The 25,488-nt window shown below is 55.4% G+C and overlaps 13 protein-coding genes across 13 annotated transcripts; 7 read left to right on the forward strand and 6 right to left on the reverse strand.

The window, feature by feature from the left end:
- Positions 1-1,122: 1,122 nt before the first annotated feature.
- N657DRAFT_706293 (uncharacterized protein) lies at positions 1,123-2,373 on the forward strand (the record flags this gene model as incomplete). The annotated part of the gene is made up of 2 exons (XM_062797384.1): positions 1,123-1,362; positions 1,670-2,373. The coding sequence occupies 2 exons, from the start codon at positions 1,123-1,125 to the stop codon at positions 1,967-1,969; spliced, it is 540 nt and encodes a 179-aa protein (XP_062643583.1). The 3' UTR covers positions 1,970-2,373.
- N657DRAFT_246400 (uncharacterized protein) lies at positions 2,374-3,628 on the forward strand. The gene has a single exon (XM_062786410.1). The coding sequence runs from the start codon at positions 2,535-2,537 to the stop codon at positions 3,369-3,371; it is 837 nt and encodes a 278-aa protein (XP_062643584.1). The 5' UTR covers positions 2,374-2,534; the 3' UTR covers positions 3,372-3,628.
- Positions 3,629-5,211: 1,583 nt separating this feature from the next.
- Positions 5,212-5,658, forward strand: N657DRAFT_649774 (uncharacterized protein). The gene has a single exon (XM_062793798.1). It carries the CDS (start codon positions 5,386-5,388, stop codon positions 5,611-5,613), a length of 228 nt encoding a protein of 75 aa, XP_062643585.1. The 5' UTR covers positions 5,212-5,385; the 3' UTR covers positions 5,614-5,658.
- Positions 5,659-7,697: 2,039 nt separating this feature from the next.
- On the reverse strand, positions 7,698-8,066 carry N657DRAFT_580881 (uncharacterized protein; the record flags this gene model as incomplete). Its single annotated transcript, XM_062789487.1, has 1 exon — positions 7,698-8,066. One exon carries the CDS (start codon positions 8,064-8,066, stop codon positions 7,698-7,700), a length of 369 nt encoding a protein of 122 aa, XP_062643586.1.
- Positions 8,067-9,231: 1,165 nt separating this feature from the next.
- Positions 9,232-10,223, reverse strand: N657DRAFT_658791 (uncharacterized protein; the record flags this gene model as incomplete). The annotated part of the gene is made up of 3 exons (XM_062794930.1): positions 9,232-9,593; positions 9,683-10,103; positions 10,194-10,223. 3 exons carry the CDS (start codon positions 10,221-10,223, stop codon positions 9,232-9,234), a joined length of 813 nt encoding a protein of 270 aa, XP_062643587.1.
- Positions 10,224-11,377: 1,154 nt separating this feature from the next.
- On the reverse strand, positions 11,378-12,189 carry N657DRAFT_684128 (uncharacterized protein; the record flags this gene model as incomplete). The annotated part of the gene is made up of 2 exons (XM_062796641.1): positions 11,378-11,799; positions 11,925-12,189. The coding sequence occupies 2 exons, from the start codon at positions 12,187-12,189 to the stop codon at positions 11,378-11,380; spliced, it is 687 nt and encodes a 228-aa protein (XP_062643588.1).
- Positions 12,190-12,935: 746 nt separating this feature from the next.
- On the forward strand, positions 12,936-14,081 carry N657DRAFT_581009 (NAD(P)-binding protein; the record flags this gene model as incomplete). Its single annotated transcript, XM_062789495.1, has 3 exons — positions 12,936-13,550; positions 13,607-13,966; positions 14,016-14,081. 3 exons carry the CDS (start codon positions 12,936-12,938, stop codon positions 14,079-14,081), a joined length of 1,041 nt encoding a protein of 346 aa, XP_062643589.1.
- Positions 14,082-16,955: 2,874 nt separating this feature from the next.
- N657DRAFT_626139 (kinase-like protein) lies at positions 16,956-19,123 on the reverse strand (the record flags this gene model as incomplete). The annotated part of the gene is made up of 2 exons (XM_062790776.1): positions 16,956-18,113; positions 19,032-19,123. The coding sequence occupies 2 exons, from the start codon at positions 19,121-19,123 to the stop codon at positions 17,096-17,098; spliced, it is 1,110 nt and encodes a 369-aa protein (XP_062643590.1). The 3' UTR covers positions 16,956-17,095.
- On the forward strand, positions 18,777-19,211 carry N657DRAFT_637019 (uncharacterized protein; the record flags this gene model as incomplete). The annotated part of the gene is made up of 1 exon (XM_062791481.1): positions 18,777-19,211. One exon carries the CDS (start codon positions 18,777-18,779, stop codon positions 19,209-19,211), a length of 435 nt encoding a protein of 144 aa, XP_062643591.1.
- Positions 19,212-20,152: 941 nt separating this feature from the next.
- On the forward strand, positions 20,153-20,440 carry N657DRAFT_684132 (uncharacterized protein; the record flags this gene model as incomplete). The annotated part of the gene is made up of 2 exons (XM_062796642.1): positions 20,153-20,266; positions 20,330-20,440. The coding sequence occupies 2 exons, from the start codon at positions 20,153-20,155 to the stop codon at positions 20,438-20,440; spliced, it is 225 nt and encodes a 74-aa protein (XP_062643592.1).
- Positions 20,441-20,651: 211 nt separating this feature from the next.
- Positions 20,652-21,569, reverse strand: N657DRAFT_580928 (tetracenomycin polyketide synthesis O-methyltransferase TcmP; the record flags this gene model as incomplete). The annotated part of the gene is made up of 1 exon (XM_062789491.1): positions 20,652-21,569. The coding sequence occupies one exon, from the start codon at positions 21,567-21,569 to the stop codon at positions 20,652-20,654; it is 918 nt and encodes a 305-aa protein (XP_062643593.1).
- Positions 21,570-23,228: 1,659 nt separating this feature from the next.
- N657DRAFT_246598 (uncharacterized protein) lies at positions 23,229-23,624 on the forward strand. Its single transcript, XM_062786411.1, has one exon. It carries the CDS (start codon positions 23,309-23,311, stop codon positions 23,534-23,536), a length of 228 nt encoding a protein of 75 aa, XP_062643594.1. The 5' UTR covers positions 23,229-23,308; the 3' UTR covers positions 23,537-23,624.
- A 291-nt stretch (positions 23,625-23,915) lies between these two features.
- On the reverse strand, positions 23,916-24,979 carry N657DRAFT_658795 (aldolase; the record flags this gene model as incomplete). The annotated part of the gene is made up of 2 exons (XM_062794931.1): positions 23,916-24,351; positions 24,423-24,979. The coding sequence occupies 2 exons, from the start codon at positions 24,977-24,979 to the stop codon at positions 23,916-23,918; spliced, it is 993 nt and encodes a 330-aa protein (XP_062643595.1).
- Between the last annotated feature and the right edge of the window lie 509 nt (positions 24,980-25,488).

Genomic DNA, 25,488 nt, shown 5'->3' on the forward strand with positions numbered 1-25,488 from the left:
AAAAAAAAAGCTGGAGTCCGAAGCCAGTGGAAACATAGACCTGGCCTGTAACGGTCTCAGGTAGTATATTGCAACTAGCTGATGACGACTCTACGAGTACACTGAACTTGGAGAAGAAAAGGAGAGACGACAGACTCTGGTAGCTCGCAAGCATACTTATCCTCGTCGGCGCGCTGGTCTGAGCGCGTTGCTAGAAGGTTCGGTGTGCTGTGGGGCGAGTGGGAATAGCCTCATCAGGGGTCTTGGTATTGGCCGAGAGTCGCCGAGGCTCGCACCGGGCCCAGCCCGTTACATGGCCATCCGTCACTGATTCGAAAACGGCGCGGCTGAGATCGTCTTTGACGGGCCGTTCTTCTTCAGGCTTCCGACGAGGTAAAGCTCTGCGAGGGATTCCATGATGAATAATTCGGTCTTTTCCCACCGCTGCTGAATATCAAGCGCTTGCCAGAGCCCCGAGCATGTGTGGGCCCCATGTTGGCCGTCTTGAACCAGCGAGTGCGTGCTGGACCGGTTCAAATAACAGATGCCGGCGTGCCAGACCGACAGAATGCGAAAGGTGGTGAAGTATGTTTCATCCTCGACTTGAAAATCCTCATCGGAGCTAGAGGATTGTGGTCCGAGAAGCCAATTGTAGATTGGAAGGTGAATGTTTGATGACACCACAGGGCACCACAGATGTCGCCGCCTCCCGTGACACCTAGACTTTGCGTGATGAGACTCGCAGCTGCCTGCTTCTGCTCTGGTTGGCGTGCCAGGAAATCCGGCGGCGAGGCCCAAACGTCGAGCTCCAGGTTTCTGCCGAGCTGATAGCCATATTGGTGGTAGCGGAGACCGCGGCAAGACCGAGTCTGCCTGCCAAAGACTGGGGAAAGCATCTTGTTGCCCCTTTTCGTTTCCGACCAGACGAGGCGAGGGTTCAACTATCCGTCTGGAAACTTCCGGCTAATCGGGGATCTATCTAGAACTGCATTTGGATAATCAAGACATATAACAAAAAGACCGAAAGGTAGAAAACTGATTGCGCCCAAAGCCATCGGCTGTCCACAGAAGTGCGCTTTGCATACCCCCACTTCCATTATTCCTCCGCCCAAGCGGATGACACGGCAGTTGGGTGGCAAGAACATGATCCGGGTGCTGGAGTGTGTCAGAGACGAGACGAGAACGACCGAATATATCGTGACATCCCTCATCTCGGTACAAGGCGCCACGCCTAGCCAAGTCAAACGGAAACGCGAGGCGAAATATGGACAAGCCTGCTATCACTACAGCTCGGCCATTCGGGTCAATAACCAATGGGCGGCACTGACCTGCCCTCCCGAGGCCGCGACATCGTCCACTATCCGAGAGAAGGACTCTCCAGCTGTAAAGGCGTGGTTGACAGAGCACAAGGGCGCTGGCTGGAATGCGCAATAACTGCGACCGAGACGAGTTTCCCCCTGCAGATTTCCTCAATGAGAATATGGTGGATGTCACGGGCAATGCCCGTGCAGGGTTAGGGTTGCATCCCATGTAAATTAGATTAGGCAAGCTCACTGGAGTGGGTCTTGCGCTGCCACCCTCTTGGTCAGTGCGCAGCCCCACCTTGCCCTGCAGAGTACCCCACGGCTGCGCACAGCCCACAGAGTTCTGGTTCCTTGTGCGATCTTAGCAATACTACCAAATCACCTAGTATTGCCTGTCACCACCCGTGATAGTGGAGTGGTATTCCGGCGGCGAAGCCAGCAACGCCCAGCCGGTGCGATTGCTGTCCAACAAGCAAAATCAGGCTGCCGGTAATGGGATGTGGTGGAACTTGTGCTTCAGGGAACCACTCGCGGCCTTGCCCGACCGCGTCATCAGGGACAGGGTCGCGGCGGCCAGAACCAGCTCGACAGTCATGGACGGCAAACAGGTTTATGACGATGGCTTGTGGGACACTCCTGCTGGCGGCGAGCCAAGACTCCCCAGGACCCGGGCTTCACCCTGCTGAATGTCGACCCGTGGAACGTGGCAAATAATCCGCGAAGGCATCAGTCGTGGCCGCAGAATAAGGGGTAACCTCCATAGGACTACGCCGCCGGGTACAAGGCGGGTCAGAACGCGGTGGGAGCTGGTTTGCATTCGAGAGCACAGGAGAGGACACGACGAAAACATGAGGTTGTTTAAGTGTACGGATTAGAGTATAATTAAAAATGACGACAGTGGTTGTCGCCGGCGAGGGGTTCGTTTCCATTTCGTTAACGAGTTGAGTTATACTCGGGAGTTATCTTAGGAGATGTCATCGAGATCCTAGTTCGGATTTTCAGTTCCTTCGGCTCAGAGGCTCTGGGCTTCCAAGCCCAATTGAAATTTCAGGACCTTACACATGTACTTCGAACAATGGCAGGTGGGGGAGTGGGGTTCCTCGAGGGAAGTGACTTGGCACTTGTCGGCCATAGTGGTTGTCAGTTGTTGCCTGGTCCCTCTCCAGTCCTTCCAAGTGAGTCCCAACCTAAGCGCTTCTGACCTTCACTCCTTTCCTTCCCTTTGCGCAAGAGTCGAGCACGCAAAATAAGATGCCACCTCTCAGCAAAATCAAGTACTCCCACGAGGAGACTGTTAGCGCGATCAGCGGTTACTTTGACTTCCTCGCCGCCATGTACCTCGACGAGGACGCTATTCAGAGACCTCCAGAAGGGGGATGGCCCGAGATTACGCCTGACCGTCTTCGAGGCCTAGGAAAGACAGACAAAGTCGTTGAGCTACTGCGCCATATCCCCTACCTTCGTGGTGGAGAGTGGTGCGACCAAAGCGAAGCGGAGGCTGCACCCAGTGGTATTCACTTTTATAACTGGATTGAGGCAATCCGTCAGGTCGATCACCCTGACAGCAACCAAGAAATTGGGGATCCCAAGATCTTCACGGAGCCCCCCGAGGATTGGGGATTGGTCCCTGCGCACGTCGTCGGCCTCATCACCACCAAGCAAGACCTGTGGTTGCTCGACACGGAGCTCGGAGTCATCTATTGGGTCTCGGGCCCCGGCTGGATCTGCCTCCAACCGACCCGCGAACCCGTCCTCGACGATGCCTACGACATTGGCGAGAGCGAGACGGACTGGCGCTTGGACCCCTCGTGGGCCATTGTCGACTTCTTCGAGCTCCTAAAGGACGCATTCCGGCAGCTGAACTCAATCCCTCTCACTCCGACTGTCGTGCTCGACCCGAAAAGTGTGAAGCTTTCAGGCATTCGCGAAGAAGCCCTAGCATTAGTCCAGACAATTTATCGCGAGCATGGCTGGCCCGACATGGCCCGGTACCGCAAGAACGAGTGCTTGATGGTAATCCGGGAGACGCTGAAGGAACGGTATGGCGAGGAATGCCGGCAGCTGTTCATAGACATGGACAAGTGGTAGGCGAGCAACGCTTGGCCCGGGTGGTCGGTACGTAGCTCCAATGCCGTGCACACAACAGGCTCCATTCGACGCGGACGCCGACGCGGACGCCGACGCGGACGCCGACGCGGACGCCGACGCGGACGCCGACGCGGACGCCGACACGAACAAACAGACGTGGTGTTTTCACTTGAGAGCGCGCTCAGATGTGGGAGATGGCGGGGCCCGGAAACTCCGGAGTCCGCGCTGCCAGCTTGGGTAAACCCCGGGGCACTCCAACCTGGACCGAGCCGAAGCTGGCAGGAAACTTGGTAAATGTACATACAATACCTTTCGAATATGGCGGGTTCCTGATTTCATGGTTTCGAGGGATAGAATGAGGGTTTGGTTGGTAACACCCTATTTCACCTTGGTCAAGGGGTTATGATTATGTTACGCAACAGACAAAGCAGGAATCGGAGTATGTGAGACTTATTTTAAGCATCTCTAGAGAACGATCGAGGTCGTAGTCCAGGCTGTCGAGCATCCGATCTTTCCTCGATGGGAGTGCTGGCCTCGGCGGTAAAGTCACACCCAAAATAGTCTTTCACTCTTTTTCTTCTTCTCTCTCCATTCGAGACAAACTCGTAGAATCGTTACCAGCTAGTTGCAATATACTCCTGCGACCGTTCCAGATCAGCAAGTCTGTGCTCCGGTGAAGAGGGATAGGGAGAGGAAAATGGAGATTAAGAGGGAGAAGAAGTTATTTAGTGCATCACGCCGGTTACTAGTAAGCAGATATGGCGATACCGTTTTTGGTCAACCCCTGATTCTCTGACCTAGAAAACCTGGTAGAGGCATTAGGTTCAATAACAAGAGAGTCCTAGTTACGATTGCAATCTGCCCAACACGGCTAACATTACTACCCCTTAGCGTCCGCAGAACGCAAAAAAAAAAAAAAAAAAAAAAAGAAGAGAAAAAAGGAGGGGGGAGAATAGGGGGCGGGGGGCACGGTTCTGCGTCCCGCTTGCTCGGTCAAGGTCACCATCCCAGCCGTGACATCCCATCCCCAGGGGCATTCGATGACCTAACACATTATATACGAGTTTGGCCCCGTACTCTTTCTGCCTTGCCATACACAAGTCTAGACTTAGCAAGCGCGTTCGGAACAGGCTCGGGGCTCCGGGATGCGCTTACCTTATATCAGGTGAACAAGCCGCCCCCTTTTCGTGTATTTGTTCAGGGATTTTTCCCAACTTCAACAATAACAAAAACACACCTTTGAACGAGAACGCGCCTATCGCGGGAAATTCAGACTTGTCTGCCCCTCTGAGCCCGAGGCAGTCATTCTTCTTGATGCTCCGTTGCCGGGACAGGAAGCCGGCGCTGAACGATGCTCCGGCGGACAATGACTTTGTATCTCCATAGTCCACTTCACTCCCGTCCTCCAATCCTTACTATGAGGTCAAAAAAGCCCACAGCCGCTTTGCATGTTCATGGCATACACATTGCAGTCGATTCCCGAGACTATCATACCCTGTGCCACAAATCCCGAAATTGCACTCAAGTGTGGCTGAGTTTCCATTAGCGTTATGCCCAACTGAGTCTTATCATGGTCAGAACTCACGGGGCTCTCATGCTCCTCGCCCAAATGAGTCTGGTGCTCCTTTTGCTCCACCTGTATCGTCTCCGACTCTGGTGATTCTTTGACAGTACTAGGGTCAATTCAACGAGTACTTTTCGTAACTCCTTGCATTTCCACTCGCGCAATGGAGCAAATCACGTAGCTCTTCGTATGAGCGCGACGCCTCAAGGGACCTCTGTTTACCGGTATTGTCGTCTATATAGTATCCTCCGTTGGGCGTCCTTTGCCATTAAGAAAGATGACAGGACAGTACAGCGCGTGGCCCAGTTTTGTTGTCTGAGATCGAGTGTCGCACGGCGAGGGAAGTCACCCGTATCGTTCAACAGGAGTAACGAGCTGGTTGACGTCTTGGAAGGTCTGACTATGAAAGTGGAAGCTGACCCAGGCGTGTAGGTTAGTACGTTGAGTAGGATGTTCGATCAGGTGCAAAATGGAAGAGCAGAAGGAGGGCGGAAGGACGACGGCGAAAAGGGAGGGCGAAAGGGAGAGTGGAAAGAGAGCGGAAGGGAGGACGGCAAAAATGGAGGAGAGGGGAAGGAGGTCGGAAGTGAGGGCGAAAGGGAGGGCGACGAAAGCGAGGGCGGCGAACAGAAAGGGGGGAAGGGAGAGCGATATCAGGAAAGAGTTGTGGGGAGCTAAGCAAACTCCATGGGTTGATGCAAGACCGCCGCCCGGGGTTTGACGTCAATACAGAGGTGTGTATCTCATATGGGGAAAATTGAGGGGTCCGGGCTGGGCTGCGCGTGCTCCGTCAAGTTCCGGACTTGGACGAGAAGTTTCTTGCATTTCATCCGTCTGAACTGAACCCGCCTTCTCTGACCCTTATTCCCAAGACACTTAGCCGTCCCATGGGAGCAATCTCCGTGCCATCAACATGGTGTTCTTCCAATCCGGAAAGGACTCGTCCTCATGGGCGATTGGCAATGACCTCTATACGTTCCAGTGCGTCGTCTCATGGCAGCCCCTTATCCCTTATTGACGTAGTAATACTCACACAACACAGATGCGACCTTTGGGCGGTATCAAAGAGAAATGGGACCAGCTCGGGACCCTTTCCAGCGAGAAGTCCATGGCCGGCACTCGCATCCGGTGGCTATCGACCTGCCACGATCTACTGCTTGCAGGTGCGAAACGGCACGAGTACGTGTTCCAACGGGCCCGGAAGGGCTGTGTCCTGATCCGGGGTGGCATGTATGTGCTGACTCGCCCAGTCCACTCAAACCGCGGAGATCTCATACAAGCCATCCGCTACGCCATCCAGAGCGCGGCACCCAGCTGGAACCCATACACCGTCGATCATGTTGTTAGCTTCTCGCCATACGGTATGCATGGACTATGAGGCTGCAGCCAAGCTTTGGTGAGGGCGTCGTGCAGCTCAGCTCCCAAGGCCGCTTCCCGGACTCCTTCGTAGCCATGGCCTCGCCATATCTCGAATTTGGCAACCACAGTCTCCAGCCATCCAAGATTCAGTATGTCTTTTTCGGGGCGCAGGACGGCGTGCCGATCAAGCTGAGCAACAGGTCCTTGCAGTGGGACCGTATTGGGCCGGGGGTTGCCAAGACTTTGAAGCAGGTCAGTACCAGTACCGGCGGATACTTCACCTACACGTCGGCGTTCACCATCGGTAAGAACACCGTACTGTGCCCATACTACACCGCCGACTTCTTTGTACACGCGGTACCGCGCATTATAGGCACAGCCCAAGAGTACTACTCGTACTACATTCACTGTGACGGCATAACCGCCGGGTTCCCGGATGCCATCGTTCAAGGCGGCCGTCCTCTTCCGCAGCCGATACCTAAGGATTCCTCACGACAGGCAAAAGAGCCAACAGCCCAGAACGCTGTGGTTCTGCAGAAAACGGAAGAGAAGAAACCGGAACACCGAGGGAAAAAGGCGGAAGATCTGGGAGGGAAGAACGCTCACAAGCGGGCGCCTGACAATGAGATTCCCCAGGCCGCCCGAGACATCTTTGAAGGATATTTTATAATCACGTCAAGGAAACAGGCAATTGGTATTTCACTGGCGAACAGGGTGCCGCCCTGGTGCGGAAGGCTGGCCTCAGCGACGAGCTCCTCCGCGAGATCTGTGACCGCACCGATGTGGACAAGAACGGCAAACGCGACAGGGGCGAGTTCACCCATGCCATGTGGCTCATCACCCAGGAGCTGGCCAGTCTGCATAACGACGGCGTGGTGCCGCGGGAGACTTTGACCGACTCGGATCTCGCCAACAACGCGCTGAGCGCCGTCCTCAAACTTCTCTCAGGAGGACTGACTCGATGCCAGCAAGCCAGCCCCCCGGGAAGAACCAGGCCCCAATGCAAGGCACGTTCGATCTCTACCGTGTCGACAAGCAGTTCAGCGACATGAAGCTACGTGAGTCGCTGATGGGCCTCGATCGTCTCAGAGAAGCCCAATATCAAGTGGGAGGATGTCGCGGGCCTGGGCCCGGCCAAGGAGGAGCTCCAGGAGGCCATTGTCTTCCCGCTTCGCTTTCGCCAGATGTTTCAGGGGAAGCGCAGGCCCGCGGCGCCATTCTCCTCTACGGGCCGCCGGGCACGGGGAAGAGCTACCTCGCCAAGGCCGTCGCGACCGAGGTCGAGCATACGCTGCTCAGCATCAGCAGCAGCGATGTCATTGTCGAAGTGGTTTGGGGATAGCGAAGGGTAAGCTGTAGATTAGATGCTGTGCTTGAACCCTTAGTCGTTTGGCCATCAGAGGCTAACCGCCCAAACCGACAACAAGGCTTGTCCGGCAGCTGTTTGAGCTGGCACGAGAGAAGAAACCGGCCATCATCTTCATCAACGAGATCGACGCTCTCTGCGGCAACCGCGACGGCAAGCCCGGCGGCAGCAACGAACACACGGCCCGCATGAAGACCGAGTTCCTGGTGCAAATGGACGGCGTCGGCAAGAATAACTCGGGCGTGCTCGTCCTCGCGGCCACCAACCTCCCGTGGTCGCTCGACCCGGCCGTGCGGCGGCGTTTCCAGAGGCGCATTAACGTCCCGCTCCCGGACGCTGAGGCAAGAAAGCAGCTCTTCAGGATCCACCCGGCCGACCTCGGCAGGGGCTGCACCGACAAGGACATCGACGAGCTTGCCCGGCGCACCGAGGGCTTACTATGAGGCGTGTCCACTTGAGCAATGACTTCAGATCTGAATTTAGAATATTATTTGACTCTAGCTGGTGAGGCTAAGACACAACTACACCGGTTATGACGATCCATCTTCATATATACGTTGTATGAAATTAAAGCTAACTTACGCCTTGTCATTGGTAATGTTGGATTTGGCAGGTGATCACGGAAGGCAGTTGTTGGAAGACCAACAGCCACGATTCCACGGTAATACGCTTTATGGGAGCCTTTTAAACAGTGAACTTTTCGAGTGCTTAGGACCAGCCCAGAATCTGTCAATTGAGTTGTCTCTTCCTCTAGAAGTTGTTTGAGGAGATGGAAGTCACAGAGACACCAAAGGGAACTATGTCGCAGAAAGGCCGACGACGGCGAGGTCGGACAGCTTCAAATCCGAAGAGGTCACAGAGAGATCTACGATATAGAGGCCGGGGCAGCAGGACAATTGCTGGCGAATGGCAGTAAAAAGTACTTTCCTCTTCATTTGTGAGACAAAAGGCGCACAGTCGTTCAACAGTACTCGTGAACCCAGCGCACCACGGACATATCGGGATCATCAACGACATAATCTGGTGATCAGGTGGAGCGACCCAACCAAGGGAGCAAGCATGCCTTTTCCACCCACTCTCCACTCTGGAGAGGCGTCATGCCGCGGCCCGTCCCGCACCATGCAAAGACTTGCGACCTTGAACGTACTGGCTCCCAAGAGCCGGGAGTTTGCGGACGGAGAGATAGGATTTCCATTCCAGAATGAATTCATTGCGTAAATACTGCCGCCTGGCGACACGTTCTCGCCTTGCCATGCATGCCTGATCGCACCCCTCATTAGCTGATGGAATTCTAAGTCTGTGACGTGGCGAATGAGGCGCCTCAGGGGCCGGCGTGTGGCGACCCCTCGAAAAGTCATGATGTAACGCTGCGTTCGAATTGTATCGACAAGAGACGTCAAAGCGCTTTTTCTCAGCAATATATACAAATTGCCTGCAATCGAGACTCTTGGGATCACTCATCGGCAGTTAGGGCGCCGATGGACTAACTTGATCATGAATCTCATGTGCTGCGCGGTTGCGCTGTCCTCCGATGAGCAGCGGCAGGTCATTGACGAGGTTGAACAGCGCGCCTAGGGCCACCAAGCCGAACGCGCGCAAATAGGCCCTAGGATGGCAAAGACGGTGAAGCCGTACGACGCCTGCTGGAAGGTGGTATTCGTTTGGAGAAGCTCCGTAGCGAGGCCGACCTGCATCGCGGTCAGCACCAGGGCCACGAAGACGGCGGCAGTGGCCATCCAGGCAAGCTTATCGTGGAAGAGGCTGCTATAGTTGTGCCAGCCACGGACGTAGGGGTGGAAGGGAAGGAAACGGGTGAAGCGATGGATGGTGTTGATGTGGGAGAGGCGGAGCTCGGCGCGAAGAAAACGTGGGTGGACCATATCTGGGTCACGCTCGTGCACTCTGAGGAGTTCCCTGGTCAAGGCCTTCCAATCTGCCCATTAATCGGCGAGTCATCTTCATTGCGAGGCAGGAGGCGCTTTTCGTTGGCGAAGTGGAAGTCGCTCTCGGACGATATGAGACAGGCGTAGGTGTTGAGGAAACCAAGGGCGACTTTCCGCGCTATCCCGCGGCACGTGTTTGCCGGCGTATAACACGCACAGCCATCAGGACACTGCAGGTTGCTGCGACAAAAGTCTGGATCGAGAAGAAAGCGCGGAATGGGCTTGACGAAGAGCTTCCTTTTGTTGGTCCAGAGCAGGTGCAGGTCCATCCGGTCCGCGATGACGATTTCCCGGCCCATAGCGACATGAAAGTGCAGGGGGGTGGCGGGACGCTCAGCGCCAGCAAACCAGAGATGTTTGAGCATGTCGGCCAGGCCGCCAAGAGACAGTTCCCTCCGCAGGAAAGCCGGTATATCGTCGGCCGGGTTGCCGACGAGGCGCTTTCCAGGGCCCTCATAGAAGCGATAGGCAGCCGGCAAGCCATCCGCGGTGCTTTTCTCCTATTGTTTCCCAAACACCTCGGCTTCGAGCTATGCATACTAGTGTCAAAGAGTATGCTCACTCGCGCTGCGGTAGTGCTGCTAGCCCACCGGCCAGAGCTGGGGACGTGACGGGGCCATGTAGGACGCGGGCGGGAGCGAGGGTGGGAATTGTCGGGATGGGACGGGCGACTGTGTGCACTCTGTTGGCGAAAACAGCCAGCCGTGACGGCGGGAAATGCTTAATCATGTCGCCATATCATATCCCTCCGTTTCGATACCTCCGCCGTTCGTCGTAATCCGTTAGGGAGCGTCGCTGTCAAGGGTGCCGTGATCGTAGACACGACTCGCCCCTTTGATCGTCTGCGCTTCGATAGGGCACGGGTCGCGTCTGACGCGAGATACCGTTGGACGCGACCGATGTCGGTGCTGGGACCATGGGTAAGCTGATTGGAAGTGGCCGCTTCATGGCGCTTCGGGCGCTAGGCATCGGGCGCCCTCAAGAACTGACCGACATGATTGTTCTTTCCATGCCAAGCAACGCAGAAGGGCACGAAGCGCCTTACTCGGGTCTTGCTGCGTCCAAACGCTCCTCGCCATATTCCCCCGCTTTGACGGCGAGCTTCATACAGTTTGCGTAGCGATTGAAGCGGACCCTTGCTTGGCTGACCTGCAGGTGGGGCCGATATGAGCCCCGCTTCTCGAAATCATTCCGGGTGGCCACGACCGAGGTGAGGTCCCTCTCCACGACGAAGCGACCGGATGCTAACTGGCGCCACTCCATCTTTAGGCTGGTAGGGGAATTCGATATATCGTCCAGTTTTAGGCTGGCAGGAGACTTCGCCAGATCGCCCTAGTTGGCGACAATCCCGACGACGCGACTATCGAGTACGTTCTACCCCGTCGAACGCATCGAGGCACGTCTAACCGGCTGGACAGTATCATCGCAATCCATGGCTTGGGTTCTGAGTCGCCACGAACATGGGAGTTTAGGAAAAGAGGAGGGGACGGTGCTGTGACCTGGCTGTCGGACCGCGGCATGCTACAGCAGCCCTATCAAAGGCCCGCATATTCACGTACGACTGGAACGCAAACTACTTAGCGGATGCGCCCGTGCAAACGCTTTTCGGCCATGCTGACACGCTGCTCCGTACTGCGGGGCACCGATGACCACACTACCATCACCGCCAACCGCAGGACCTCTCTTTTCCTAACGCCATCCTGTAAGTGCGACGCCCATCTATGTACCACCAAATGCATCATGTGGCTCCCCTGCACCGATTCCTGAGACTCGATCATCGAGTACCGGAGAAGCAGTCGAACCGCGTCCAGGTACCGGACCTCGTTGCCTGCGACGTCACACAGCCATCCAGGCCACTGCTCTCCGCCATCGACAGCCGCCTGCAGCAGGCCGTGCCAAAGGTCTCTGCCGTCGACAAGGCCCAGAGACGGAGCAGGTTCGCGGCGTTCTTGGTTTGCGCCTCAACCGCCTTGAACGATACGGTCCACGTTGTCGCGACGCTTCCCTGTTCGTAGTCCACCAGCGGCGAGCCCCACTCCCCATCCAATCCCATCAGATCGTCCCACTGCTGCTTGTAGAGCCGAACATACGACGCGGTATCGAGCCCGGTCTCGCGGACATATGAGGCAGCCTGTGCCAGCGCGAGCGGAAGGCCGTCGAGCAGACCGAGCAGCTCCCTACTTGCCTCGTCCATAGCTATGTTCTATCAGCACCAGGCCGAACTCATATGCAACGGAATCCTCACCTCCTTCTGCCCCACCACTGCTGGAAAATAGCCTTGGCCAGTTCTTTCGTCGACCCCTCTAGCCGCGTCGACTCACCTAACAGCGCCAGCCGCGACAGTCGTGTCGTGATCAGCACCGACTCATGGTCGCCGGGCAGATACCGCCGGACATCGTAGGCGCCCGTCTCGCTGCCCTGATCGATGTCTTGGTCAACGTTGTCGAAGATAAGGAGCCAGTCGCTGTTGTCCGGTCGCGCGAGCCAGTCCAACACGTCCGCCACAACAGTCTTGAGATTCTCCTCGCTATGCAACACAGCATTCCTACTCCTCTCGAAAACCTGGCCTTCCGGTATCCTAGCCATGTGTGCGGATGGTTGGGTCTTGCCGCCGTACTTCGTCGTCAAGGAAAAGAACCACCTCCTCCCCTGGTACCAGGACAGCCGATTCCAGCCCGAATGGAGAGTCCACGAGCGAGAATGGCTGGACTACAAACGAGATTGGTCTGGTTCGGTTAAAGCATTTTGATCATTCCACCCGGCGTCGGACGAAAGGGATATACCGGCTGCTTGTCCTCGACGGCCATGAAAACCACCACTCGGTCGCCTTCGAGGATTTCGGCAAGGCCAACAATATCGGGATGGCCGGTGGCGGCGTTGGTTTTGGAATACTGGCTTGGTTGGGCACACCCGGTGGTCCTGGTGTCAGGCTGTTGGAGTGTACGGTACTGTATTTTGGAATTCAATCAACGTTATATTCATCATATCCTAGGCATGTTCATGACCTTTGCTGTTCAATCCATGGGCGAGAAGACTAAACCCGTTCGGGCGTCACTTGGAGCCCGAAGACCCCTGACGGGAAATGGGGGTCATCCAATCCGCTCAAGCCGAATTCACCGTTCACCGGGCTCAGTGGTACATAACTCAACAACATGCACACACTGCCCCCCCAAGTTCATTATCACCCCACGAATTGGGCCGTCCGATTTCCTTTTCCTCGTCAGCATATTACCGTTCACAGCAATCCGGAAACCAACGGATTAGGAGCAACCCTCCCTTCCCGCAACAGCAGACACGGTGACAAAAACAACGGAGATAACTAAAAGACAACGATGAAGTCCTGGACGGCCACTTCCTGGGGCACCCCGCGCCAGTCCCTTATCCTCGACTTTTCCGCCCCGATCCCCTCCCTCCCGTGCAACTCAAAATCCTTCCTCCTCAAGATATCACACGTGTCTCTCAACCCAGCGGATCTCGTCCTGCTGAAGAGCTTACCGCCCTGGCTCCCCTTTCGGCGCAACCCCGTGCCAGGCATGGATTTCGCGGGTGAGATTGTCGCCGTCGGCGATGCCGTCCCCGCTGAGATGGAATTGAAAGAAGGGGATAAGGTGTGCGGTGCGCTGGGACTGTGGGATGTTGCGCGGGGAAAGGGGACGCTGGCTGAGTTTGTTGTCGTCGAGAGTTCGCTGGTCGCCAAGGTGCCTGCCAAATGGGGTCCCAAGACGGCGGCGGGCCTGATGGGGATTTCGGGCCAGACTGCTGCTGTTATGGCTAGGAGTGTGGCGAGTCCCCGTGGGAGCAGGGGCGGAGGGTGGGTGTTGGTTAATGGGGCGACTGGGGGGGTTGGGTCGGTGCTGGTGCAGATTTGTCGGGGCCTTGGCGCGCAGGTGGTGGCGGTTTGCTCGGGGGAGAATGAAGAGTTGGTGAAGGCGTTGGGGGCGACTGAGGTGCGTTTGGGAGTTTGAAGGGGGATTTCAGTGGCGGGAAGAGCTGACAGTAACAGGTCATAGACTACCGGGCTCATGAGCCGCTGGAGGAGCACCTGGCCGACGTGTTCAGAGGGGGACAGCTTGACGCAATATTTGACTGTGTCGGCAGCCAGGCGTTGTACACTAACTCGCCGCGATACCTCAAAACGCACGGCAAGTTCATCAACATTGTGGGCGGCTGGTCACAGGGGGTTATACCCTTTATTAGGAACAAACTGCGGCCTCTTTCCCTTGGGGGTACACCTCGAAATTACGAACTATTCCTCCTCAGCGCATCGGGGAAGGCTGCTAGGGAGGTTGCCGCGTGGGTCGAGAAGGGGGTGATTAAGGGGGCCCTCATTGACTCGGAGTTCCCCATGGAACAGGCAATCGAGGTATGTTTCTCACCCTGACAGGCATCGGGTTTCTTGCTAACGTTCACAGGCATTCGAGAAACTTGCGACCGGCAGGGCAAAGGGGAAGATTGTTGTTAACGTCGAAAGTAGCTGATCTCATCAAGCAAGTGCAGGGTCCCCGACGCTCACGGGTTGCGCTGCCTCGTTTGCAGCACTCTACACCATCTCTTCCAGCGGACGTGCGTGGCATGGCCGCGTATCCCTGGTCAGGTGTAGCACCTGTAAGACGTGAGCATCGTGCTGACAACAGGCTCGTTGGCTGGGTCATTGACTCGCCGCGACAGCATACGATATCCGAAGCACATCCTCCCAATTCCGGTCCTGCATGTCTTCGAAATTCTCGACATTCAGAGCACGGCCAACCGACGCGGTTGGCTTCACGACGAGCGGGCTCTCAGAACTCCATGGTATGCCGAGCAACCTCCTTCTCCCACTTAAGTCCTCGAGCCTCAGCGAGCAGCGCAGAGGGGCCCTTTCGTTGGTCTGTACCAGCGCAGCAACGCGGAAAATCGGCGGGATGCCGACTTTGGTGGCCCCGTTCTCCTTGACCTGCCATCGCGCCCGGTGGAGCTCGCTCCTGGTAGGCCGGGGCGGGGTGCTAACACCGACGTTGGATTGGAATAGTCTCTCCCTCTCGGTCTTCACTTCGGTCGGCGGGCCGTCGATCAGCGCAGGCGCGTAGTTGTCGACGCGGGCCTGGGCCGGAGCGTCGCAGCCGAACGAGATGTCCAGCCAGACGACATGGACCCAAAAACGGCCATCCTGACGGCGTTCGGCCTAGCCCAGCACCAGTCGGGATACAACAACGTGCGGCAGGGCTCGCTGCCCGTCATGCGGTCGGCGGGGACGATGACCACGTACCCGGGGTATGCGTCGTGGGGGGACACAACCCGGATTTTGCTGGAGGGTGGTGTTGTCAATTATCATGGGAGCTTATACGGGCCTGTTCGTCGTCAGCGACAGGGTCAAGGGCAAGGCCAGAAACAGCGACAACAGCAGGCTCAGGCTCAAGCTGAGGTTGGGTATCATGGGCAGCCGCAGGGTCAAGGGCCAGGGCCGGGGACAGCAGGAAGCTGAGTGAGGAGGCTCAGGGCTGGATGCACTCTTGCCTCATTCCCGCCATGAGTTTCTCGAGGCGTTACTTTCGTTGTCCTGTCCATCCCTTTCTCCTTCGTCTCTTATGAATCGTACGGGGCTATTCCGGGATAGATGAAGGCAGGCAGGCATGTTGGTTTGGTTGCGAAGCACTTGGAACATGTGGGGTATCAAGTTAGTCGGGATACATGTGTATAGAAACCGGGCAGTTGCCTCATGTACGTTCATAATCAGTCTTATAACAAAACCATAACGATGTGTTATCTCAGGGCAGTTTTGGTGGGTGATCCGCCGGATGACCCGCAAATGACCGCCCCGCCTATGAAATAACACATCACATCGCTGTCTGACAGGTCAGTGAGCACGAGAGTCTGCAGTTTTGGCGTCTGGATCTTGTCCCCCTGCTTTAGCACGATGGCGTATGACAGCCGGGAACATTGGTAAGGGGATCACTAAGTCTACTCACTGATATACGCTACTTACTGATATAGGCCACTCACTGATAATGCACGTTACAGTGTATGTATTTCTGATTCACGGGAAAGATTTCTATTGTAGTTTGCCGGAAGGCTTTCTACTTAGCAGCGAAAATCACCGTTGTGCATGCATTCACGCCTCTAGAAGGACAATGTTGCTAAGGATAGCCGTCCAGAGGTATTCGGCCAATCTGTCACGGGTCGTGACAGTGTGAGGTTCATGTGCGCAACTCCTGGTTCGACTGGACAGTTCGAACCACGGTCCCTCTTTTGAGGGTGTTACGCAGTGGTCAGTTGCGCCCACCCGTGACACAATCTAACTATAGCTACAGCCCCTGCCACACAAGGCCTTATTGACGGTTAATCAGCTGATTCAGTAATGCTGGTGGATGTATGGATAGATGGAATTAATTTGGCCTGGAGGCACGAGACCTGAAGGGCCTTGGCATACTAATAACACCCGATTCGTTGCTGTTGGGTCATCAACCCGTCCAGTCCCTCTACTCTTTTCTCCTTTTCTCACACCACCTGTTGCCTCTTGACTTGGTTCTTAGAAAATCCCTTGGAGGCTGCGTTCTCCATGTGTTCAGCGTCCTAGCTAAAGCGGGATCTGCTGGCTGAGGCGGTATAATGTTAGCAGAGTCCCCCTACTATGATTGATCCAACCTTCGCCATTGTCCCGCGTTTGGATCCGGTCTCCCTATCGCCGTTGCGGACTTCATCATTGCTCGGACTGCTCTGATGTCTGACGATCACTCATTCGGATGGTGCTTCCGTTCTCAGATAGAACGAGAGGCTCCCTCGTCTTGCCACTGTGCATTGCAGCATGTGGTACATAGTCTGGGAGGACGGGAGCCGCCTGCGAATGGCGAGAACGCCGAGGGCGGGAATGGAACCGAGGATGAGATAAGGAAAGAAAGGCTGAAGGGAAATCCAGGTATATAGATAGTCATATCCACAAGTCTGTCCGATGCGACGCTTGCATTCTGGTGAGCAATGCCCCCCACCATCGTTTTCCCTGTTCTCCACCTCATCGACAATGTCGGTCTGACAATCGGGCTCGCCCGGCTTTAACAAACCGTTGTTGGCACCCGGTTCCGCTATTCCGTCTGCCAGGTGGTCGAATTTTCTTCAAGTGTGTCACGGCAATTGCGCCGCGCCTGCCAGGACCCACATGGGATGGGCCTTCTCATGCGTCTACATGCACTTTGTCACGGGCGGGACAGGCTGATAGTCCAATGACAATTGTATTTGGGCTAAGCTACAGTCTGGGCTCTATTCCGTCAGGTACGGGCAAGCTTGATTGTCAAGACGTAGCTCGAGGAGCTACGAACAGAACTCGCGGCAGCGAGGTGCAGGATCTTTAAACCACTGGGGCCCCATTCGAGAAGTGAGCAAGTTAACTATGATCATACAAATATTGCAGCATTATTTGAGCGCCCAAACGATGGTAGTAGTAGGTTTCGATCACAGCTCTGAATCGTAGCTGCTATATAATATCATGCTAGTCTAGGAGGAGGGCATCTCATTGTACCCATCAATAATCCAGATCTTGCCGCACAAACCTCAGTAACCCAGCCTCAAGGGGGCAAGGGTCAACAATCCCCTCAAATTTCTCGGGCCAGTCGTCATCCCAGACGAATTCGACAAACCTGGCAGCATACTCCCAGTAGCTCGGGTACCACCCAGCATTCTCCCAATCTATAACAGCCGTAACACGCCATTTGCTCCCGCTCTCGCCTGGGTTTGCACTGTCTGCTGAGGCAACGTTCCTGGCGACTAGAATATTCTTGCGCTGCAGATCGTCATGCGTGAACACGCTGAGGTGACCGGCTAGGGCCGTAGGGAGATGGCGCTCGAGAAACTCGGACGTCCAGGGCTTGTACCCGTTCGATTCCCAGGTTTTCCGCGACCGCCTCGCCATAGCCATGGAGAAATCCCTCTCGTGTTGAAAGGGTCCGTTGATCTCGGGCGTTGGCTCGACCGACAAGAAGAAGCGATGCCGTAAGGGCCCGCCGATGACGTTGCTAAAGATCCCGGGGGAAGGGATCTGGCGCACCTGGGTGAAAATGGCTCGCAGCTGGCCAATGATGTCAAGCTTGTCGTGCTCCGAAAGACCACCCCAAACGGTGCTGAGCTGCATGCCTTCCTTGAATTCCATGATCAAGAAGAGTCTGTCGCCCTTGCGGTGCATGGCGTAGAGTCGCGGTACCGGAATGGAGGGGTACTTGGCGAGCAGCAAGAGCGCATGGCCTTCGTTTTCAGACACCCAGGGTGACACACCATACTTGACGATGAATTTGTCCTTGACACGGGCGACCCGTTGGTATGTGTTGTCGGAGATATCTGGGAAGGTCTGGTCGGCTGCAACAATCTCGTCCAGGGTCGGGAGCGGAGCAGGCAACTCGCTTGGATCACAGAAAAACGGGAGCGTTGGCGGGGTGACGGCCGGCATGGTGATTCTGTCTAGGCGCGCGTAACCTGGAATTATTGACGTTGTCGCAGATTGGTCGCGATCATTGATTGCTGTGTAAATTGATGCTTGTTGGGGACAGCTCGGCAGTGGAGCGGGCACCCCTCGAACATATTCAGTTGCAGGTTGAAGACTGGGTCGGACACGTTTGCGGTGGTTGGTAACCCTAGCAACCCTACTGAACCTGGCTTCTGCTGTACCAAGTATGGTGAAACGACAGGACTGAAGCCTTTAGTCCGAGTCGTTTCCGGGTCATGCGATTGGCCAAGTTTGAACCCCCAGGTACCTGTGCCTCCAACAACCTGCAACGCCCTGAGTACGTGCGTGGTCATTAGTGTTCCGGATGTGGTTGATGTACGTAGGGACCTTGGGTTTCAGAGTCAGCGCATCAATTGAGAATGGCTCGTAAGTGGATCAAAGGTGTGCACCTGTGCCTCCAAATTCTTTGTAGTGCCTTATACGTATATGGCTGCCAGGCCTAGAAATGAGGTTGTTGTATTAACGTTGGGTTTCGAGTTTGGGGCCTCGATCTGAGAATACCTCATGGGTGAGCGAGGTGTAAATGTCCTTGTTGAAGTGCAAGTTGTTCGCATATAAGCTCGCGACATCTATATGCAACAGGACGATGGGCACACAACAGCACTCAGGCCTTCAACACTTGTCCTACAAACACACGCAGAAAGATCATTTTCTCTTCACTTGAGCTACATTCTCGTCAAGACCCAGCACCAAAAACACGTTCACCATGTCCGCCTCAACCGCACCGTCGCAGTACAAGGTGTTCAAGCTCAAGTTCAGACTCTCCATGCAGGACCCGGACATGCCCCAGCCGCGCTATCACCATCTTATTTTTGTCGAGTCGAATCCCCAAAATGGCTCCGGCATCAAGTTCCACGTTACTGGGGACATTACCTCAGCCAACGGCATGGTGTACCAGTCCGTTGCTTACCACGACCCCAAGAACTCTGCAACTCTCCACTCCTCGGAGCTGCTCGGCTACACCGACGCCGCGAACTTCAAAGCAAAGTTCGACAATGTTTTCAGGGCCTGCCCACCCCCGCCGCAGCAGAAGTCTTTCAACGTCAAGACCATGAAGATGGAGCCATTCAAAATCAAAACTCCGCTGACCTTTTACGGTCCCGGGGAGACCCGGAAGCCGCTGAGGAAGTGCACCGAGTGAACCGAAGAGCAGGCCATTCCTGCCCTGCGCGCCGCCAACCTCATCGGCCCCAAGAGGGCCTCTCCGAGCCCGCCGGGCTCCCGTCCTGGTTCCCGTTCTGGCTCGCGTGGCAAGCAGTAGCACTTGGTCGGAACTGGTGCGATGCTGTCGTGTTTTGGAAAGTTGGAGGAGTGGGCGATTGGTTAGACTTGGTACAGCCCAGAATGGCAGCTGGTCTGTCGGTTAGCTGGATACAGAATACACTTCAAGTTGGCTGGCCCATGCCCACTGACCGTTGTTTTGGCTATAATTGGTAGTGCAGGGACAATGTCATTCTCTTGAATTTTGATTGTTAAGCAGTGTCTAGAACTATTTGAGTAAGTGAGAGCTGGAGGTGAGCGACATCTGATTGGAACTTGACTCTTGCCCCTAGGTCTAGAGGGCGGAAATATACTATTTTTGCACCATGTCATTGTCAAGAGTTCCAAGCCGTCCCAAACATCAGCAGGCAGATGAAGAGGTCCTGGGTAAGCGTAGCGGTATATAAGATATTGATCAGGCGAGGAAGAAGGACAGCTTTCATCAAACAGTCTGCGACGGCTACCGATGCTCCCGCAATTCAGTTGCATCCTCCGGGGTTGGAGTTACGCTCTACACGTCTAGCGTATATCAGTGAATGGCCGACCTTGATAATTTCAGCTGGGCTGCATCCCGAATGTATAATAAGACATTGTTAAGTTAGCACTCTTATTGAATTTTTATTATATTTTAGTAAGTTATTCAGCTTTGAAAAATGGTTAAGGTGGGCCACTCACTGATAATGCATGCTAAGTCTATACTGCGAAACCTGCTGAGCACCGCCACGTGTAAGCTCACCGATATCAACTGCTTGGTCTTCGTTAATTCGGCGAGAAAGTGCGAGGTTGGCGCGATTGTTATAGGACAACCTTCTACATTGTTGAATGAGGTCTTCCGTCTTGTCTCGCGAGCACTCGGGCAGTGATATTGCGAACGCCATCCAGGATGGCCTCATGGTGCCTGTCAAGAAGGTCCAGATGGGGACGCATTTCAGAAAGGTTTGGTGTTGTGTGCCCCATCTCCACTGCCTAGTCCCTGAGCTCTAACTAGCACTGCAACAGATCCGACACGCCGGCTCCGAGTACTACGCCCCCTGTGAAGGCGGCGAACCCGGCGCCATCGCGATGACATGGAAGAAGGTGCCCCCGAAAAGGCTAAGGAGCCGGCGCTGACGGCCGATAATTTGTTTGTCGTCATGAAGAATGTCAAGCCGTCGGTCGCTGCGGACGAGATCGGCAAATATCATGAGTGGACGTAGCAGTTTGGACTGGATGGGGTATAATGCCACTGCTCAAGTTCCAAAATTCTACTCGTCAAACATACCAGCTTCATCTTGCACTTTCGAGATAGACCTGGTAGCTGCAGAATTGGACACCTAAAGTCTCAAAATTCGTACCGGAGCAGCCGTCCGGCCTCCCTCAGGTACGGTATCCAAGCCACAGCCCATGCCTGCATCCGGGAGACCAGCGGGAGCTCCTCGATGCCGGGCATCTCGATAGTCAGCTGGTCTTCAACCAACCTCAACCCGTCGCACCACGTCTCAAGCAGCTTGGGGTCATCAATGGCCCAGTGCAGCACCGAGCCCGAGTCCTTGACAGCCTTGATGAGCCCCTGCAGCCTGATCGCGACGGTGCCGAACGCGTCGCACGCGATCTCCCCGCCTACCGGCCGAAAGCGCCGCACGATGCTCTCGAACAGCCGCCGGCCCTCCCCCTCGCGCAGATACATGGTGAGCCCCTCGAACACAACCAGCGTCGGCCGGTCGGCAGGGATCCGGCCGAGCCACGCGTCCGGCTCCGCCGCCGACCCCGCCACGAGCGCATAGTCCAAGCCGCCGCCCTGGCCGTCTCCGCCCTCTTCGATGACCCCCGCGAAAAGCTTCCTCCGCAGCTCCACCACATCCTCCAGGTCAACGTCTATCCATCTAACGTCGTGCCCGGCGGCAGCGGCAGCGGCCTGCCCGACGCGTAGGCAGCGCGCGTCGAGCCCGCACGCGAGATGCACCACGGTGACGGCGCGGTGCCGCGCAAGGAAGTCGGCGGTCCAGCGGTCGAGGGCGCGTGCACGCAGCGCCACGCTGGCGGCCTCGGCCGCGCCGATGCCAGTCCGGCCGGCAAAGTCGTAATTGATGCGGCGGACCGTGTCGGCGGCCCACCGGTCGCCGAGCACGGGCTTGGGCTTGGCCGTCGCGTCTAGGGCCCGGCCGTAGAGCGTCGCGAGGAGGGTCTCTTGCGCGCCGGTGAGGGTGATCTTTTCGGAGGAGGCTGTGGCCGTCAGGCCGGCTGGTGACGGTGGTGACATTTGCGCCTTAGGTAGTTCCGGCCGTAAAAAGCCTAATAAGTACCCAAGATTGACCTCGAGTCAGGTCGGAAGACCTGCTGAAATTGAATGAATGATGTTGGGTTTGCAAACAGAGAGGGAGGGTTACGGCAGATACAGGTGCGGGAGAAAAGAGACCGGTGCCAGCTGAAGGCAAGGGCTGGAGATGGGAATTGGATAGGTACTGTAATAAGAAGCATTGCGCTTAACCAGTCGGGGATTCGGGGTTAGAGGAAAGCCCGAGGCGGCTTAGAAGTTGGGCTCTGGACTCGTAAAAGTCATTAGTCATCACCAAATTGCGAGTCTCGTTCTTCAGGACAGCGGGTACAAACTTGTTTCCGAAATGTGTCTCTCTCGTCCCTTAAGGTACCTAGGGCTTTGCCTGCACGCCGACGTACCTTTGAACCAAATCTCTGATATCCCCAAGGACCCTAGTGGCTAATGGTTAGTTGCAGCCTGATTACAGGTATAAGTGCCAAATCCAACGGTTGACCTACTGCTCTCGGAGGGTCGGTTTATCGAAACAAAGCGGATACATGGGTGTTGAAACGACTCCTGCTGGTTAAGCTTCCAGAGTAGTGGCAAGTCTACAGTGAGGTAGATACGGTCGTCTCACAGTATGTACAGGTCGAGCCGACCTTCATAGTCCTCGATTCCTCCCTGGCGAGGACACCGTCCTAATGTCAAATGCCGAGGCACGACGGCCCGTGCAAGAATAGAACCTGAGAGCTCATACATGCCCATTAAGACGGGACCACATTTCTCCGTGTTGCTGTCTCGTGCTCTTCCTCTCATATCATAGTCGCCGTCATGTGAATCGTTGCTATGGCGATAGTTGTTGATAGTAACGATTATCGTCTATATGTCACGGGTAGTGACAGTGTGTGGTTCATGTGCGCAACTCCTGGTTCGACTGGACAGTTCGAACCACGGTCCCTCTTTTGAGGGTGTTACGCAGTGGTCAGTTGCTCCCACCCGTGGCACTATACCTATATCTTCCCGCTACGGCACGAAGCGCTGTCATATGGAGTACTTGCCCAACCGCATTTGACTGTTATCTCAGAATTAGTATGTAAGATTCTATTCTCCATATATCTCGTCCTCCTCGCCACATGACTGGCCACTCCTTGTATATGTCTGAGTTTCCCAACAGATGCTGTGTCAGAACAACAGCCCGACTCTATAACGATACTAGAAAAACAAAGTCATGAAACAGGGGTGGATGTAAGTTTAATATAGTCTTTAAAACCAGCTTTCCAAGCTTGACAGTACGAACAGCTTAGGAATAGGCTGTATTGAGATGTTTCCAGTCTACAATATAACTAACCGTTGTTGGCTGATATTGACTTGTGGGGGTGTCAACATACCTGTTGATGCCCATGTTGGATCACATAGACTACTGGTTCTGCATAACTACTCAATATATCACTCTCAACAGGGATAATGGAGCACTCTTTATATCCATCTCATCTACTGAAACCCTACAAGGGACCGTAATGGCAGGTTTGCCAGGTGCTGTTTGCTATCTGACTCTCTCGGATTGACACTCAAATGATACCTCAAATGAAAGCAGTGTAAACCAGCAAACCCGACTAAAGAAGGGCGAGAGCAGAAGCTTGAGCCTCTGCAAGCAAGTGAAAAGGGGAGCTGGGGCCTGTGACTCGATGACCGAGATGCGATACATCTGCACAACACAATCCAGATGATGCAGTTTGCACTCAATGGTCCGAAATCCCAGTTTGTGGAAAAGACTCAGAAGGACAATGACCAGGAAAAGCCGTGACGCATCTATCCACATATGCAGACGCCGAATCAAGCAGGCAAGCGCAACAAACCTGTCCGCGCTGATTTTCCAATTCCTAGTCGGGATAGCCCCGAGGCGGCTGATCAGATCGGTGATTTTAAAGGTCCGACGAGTGACTTTTGCTCATCCAGACCTCCGACCCTAAGGACAACATAAGCTTTGAACTGCTGGAAGTGGCTAGTTTTCGCAGTTACTGAACGACAAGGGAGAGAAGGATCCTAACACAACCTCTCAGGAACGACTCATGCCGCAAAGCAATCGGAAACTTGTACTTCCAGCTCTGTTGGTTTGTTGTGGAGGAGCCAACAAGCACCCGCTTCCATGACTGTGAGCTTGCTCACTCGAGCAGGAGAGGTGACTGCGACTGTAAGAGCATCGAGGCAAGGCAGATGATGGGTAGGGTGCGCGAGAATCGGACTTGCTTCCGTGGAAAGACGTGGAGATCGAGTTGCTTGCCGATAATGAGAGATTTTTGGAGAATTGATATTTTCTAGGGCTGCCAAGTAAGCATACGCATATCCAGTTTAAAGCGAGGATTCCAGCTTCTGGATCTCCTCCAAGAACAACCCCTTCGCCTTATCCCATGCCCCTTCCGGCAGCTTCCCCCGGAGTGGCAGCCGGCCGCCCTCGAGATTGCCAAACCCAGCCACGCGGCACACAGCTTCCCTGATACCCAGTACGCCATACCGCATGACGAATTCTTCGCCCTGGCTAACGGCAAACTGCAACCGGTGGATCTCGGCTCGCTCCTCGGGGTTGAACCCTCCCTTCTGCATCAGCTCGTTCAACCGGACCACCGTCTTGGGATAGAAGGCCGCCATGCCGTCGATGACACCGGCCGCGCCAAACGCCACGATCGGACCGAGCTGGTTGCCGAAGCCACTGTACACCCGGAACTTGTCGTGGTCGATGGCCGGGTCGAGCGATACCTGCACGTGGTGTGAGACGTTTCCGTGCGACCTGTTGTTTCCGTGTAAGCTCCTCTCCGCTTATGCCCAACTGCTCGTCCCTCAAATTCCACAGTCACTCACATCTTGCACCCGACAATCCGAGGATGCTGCGCCAGTACCCGGTACGTCTCCGGCAGGACCTGCACTCCATTCGTGACACCAGGGTAGTTATACACCAGTATCGGAATGGGGCTGCGATCCGCCACGATCTTGTACCACTCAATCAACCCCTCCTGCGACACGGCGGGCCCAAAGTACCCCGGCGTGAGCACCAGTCCCCACTGGGCGCCGGCCTTGTGGTAGTCGTCGAGCCACTGCAGCGTTTCCTCCAGCTCGCCGTTGGTCAGCACGCCCGCCATGAGCGGGTAGTCCGGGTAGCCGGCCTTGTCGAGGCCCTTACGCACGGTCGACACTAGATGTCTACGTTCACCGCGGGTAAGGTGCACGGCTTCGCCCGTCGAGCCGAGCAACGTGATGCCTGTGATGCCGGCCTGGGCGAGGAAAATGCTGTGGTTGATTTGGGTTTCGGTGTCGACGGGTGGTTGGAGGGATCCCTTTAGGGAGGAGGCGGCGAGGTCGAAGAAGGTGGGCGACGGGACGAAGACACCCTTTGGTGGGATGAGGGTTGTTGATGACATTCTGGTCGCCTTGTTTGCCTAGGAGGGCGAAGAGGAATGCTCTGGTTTAAGACTGGTCGGATAGGATTGAGCAGAGTAGGTGGGGCAGTGTCAGTGATGAACTTGAAGCCAAGGGGCTGACAGGAAATGATGCAGGGAGTGGTGTCAATACAAAATGAATGCAGGGCCATACAGGAATCCAAGATGACGAACACTCAAAATTAATATGATGGATTATACGTCGTAGTTGCCAGCCACAGAGCACCGATCTCGCATCCGGAGCCCACCCGTGCGGGTATTGCGGGGTGTGCCTTCGGTATTTTGGGCCCGAGAGGTTGGTCTTCGCTGCAGTCGCCACCGAGCATGGCTCCACTCAAGGTGGTCGAGACTGTCAAACAGTGATTCAAATTGCCCGGGATGTGCGACGACATGAATTCGATCTATCGTGGAGAGTTGATGCAAATGGAAGGTTACCAGTTGGTGAAGTGCTGTCGAACCTCCCAAGGCCCAGGGACTTGAATTGACCGGAA

Source organism: Parathielavia appendiculata (assembly GCF_033297405.1).
Source record: "Parathielavia appendiculata strain CBS 731.68 unplaced genomic scaffold N657scaffold_22, whole genome shotgun sequence".
Classification (NCBI taxonomy): Eukaryota; Fungi; Ascomycota; class Sordariomycetes; order Sordariales; family Chaetomiaceae; genus Parathielavia; species Parathielavia appendiculata.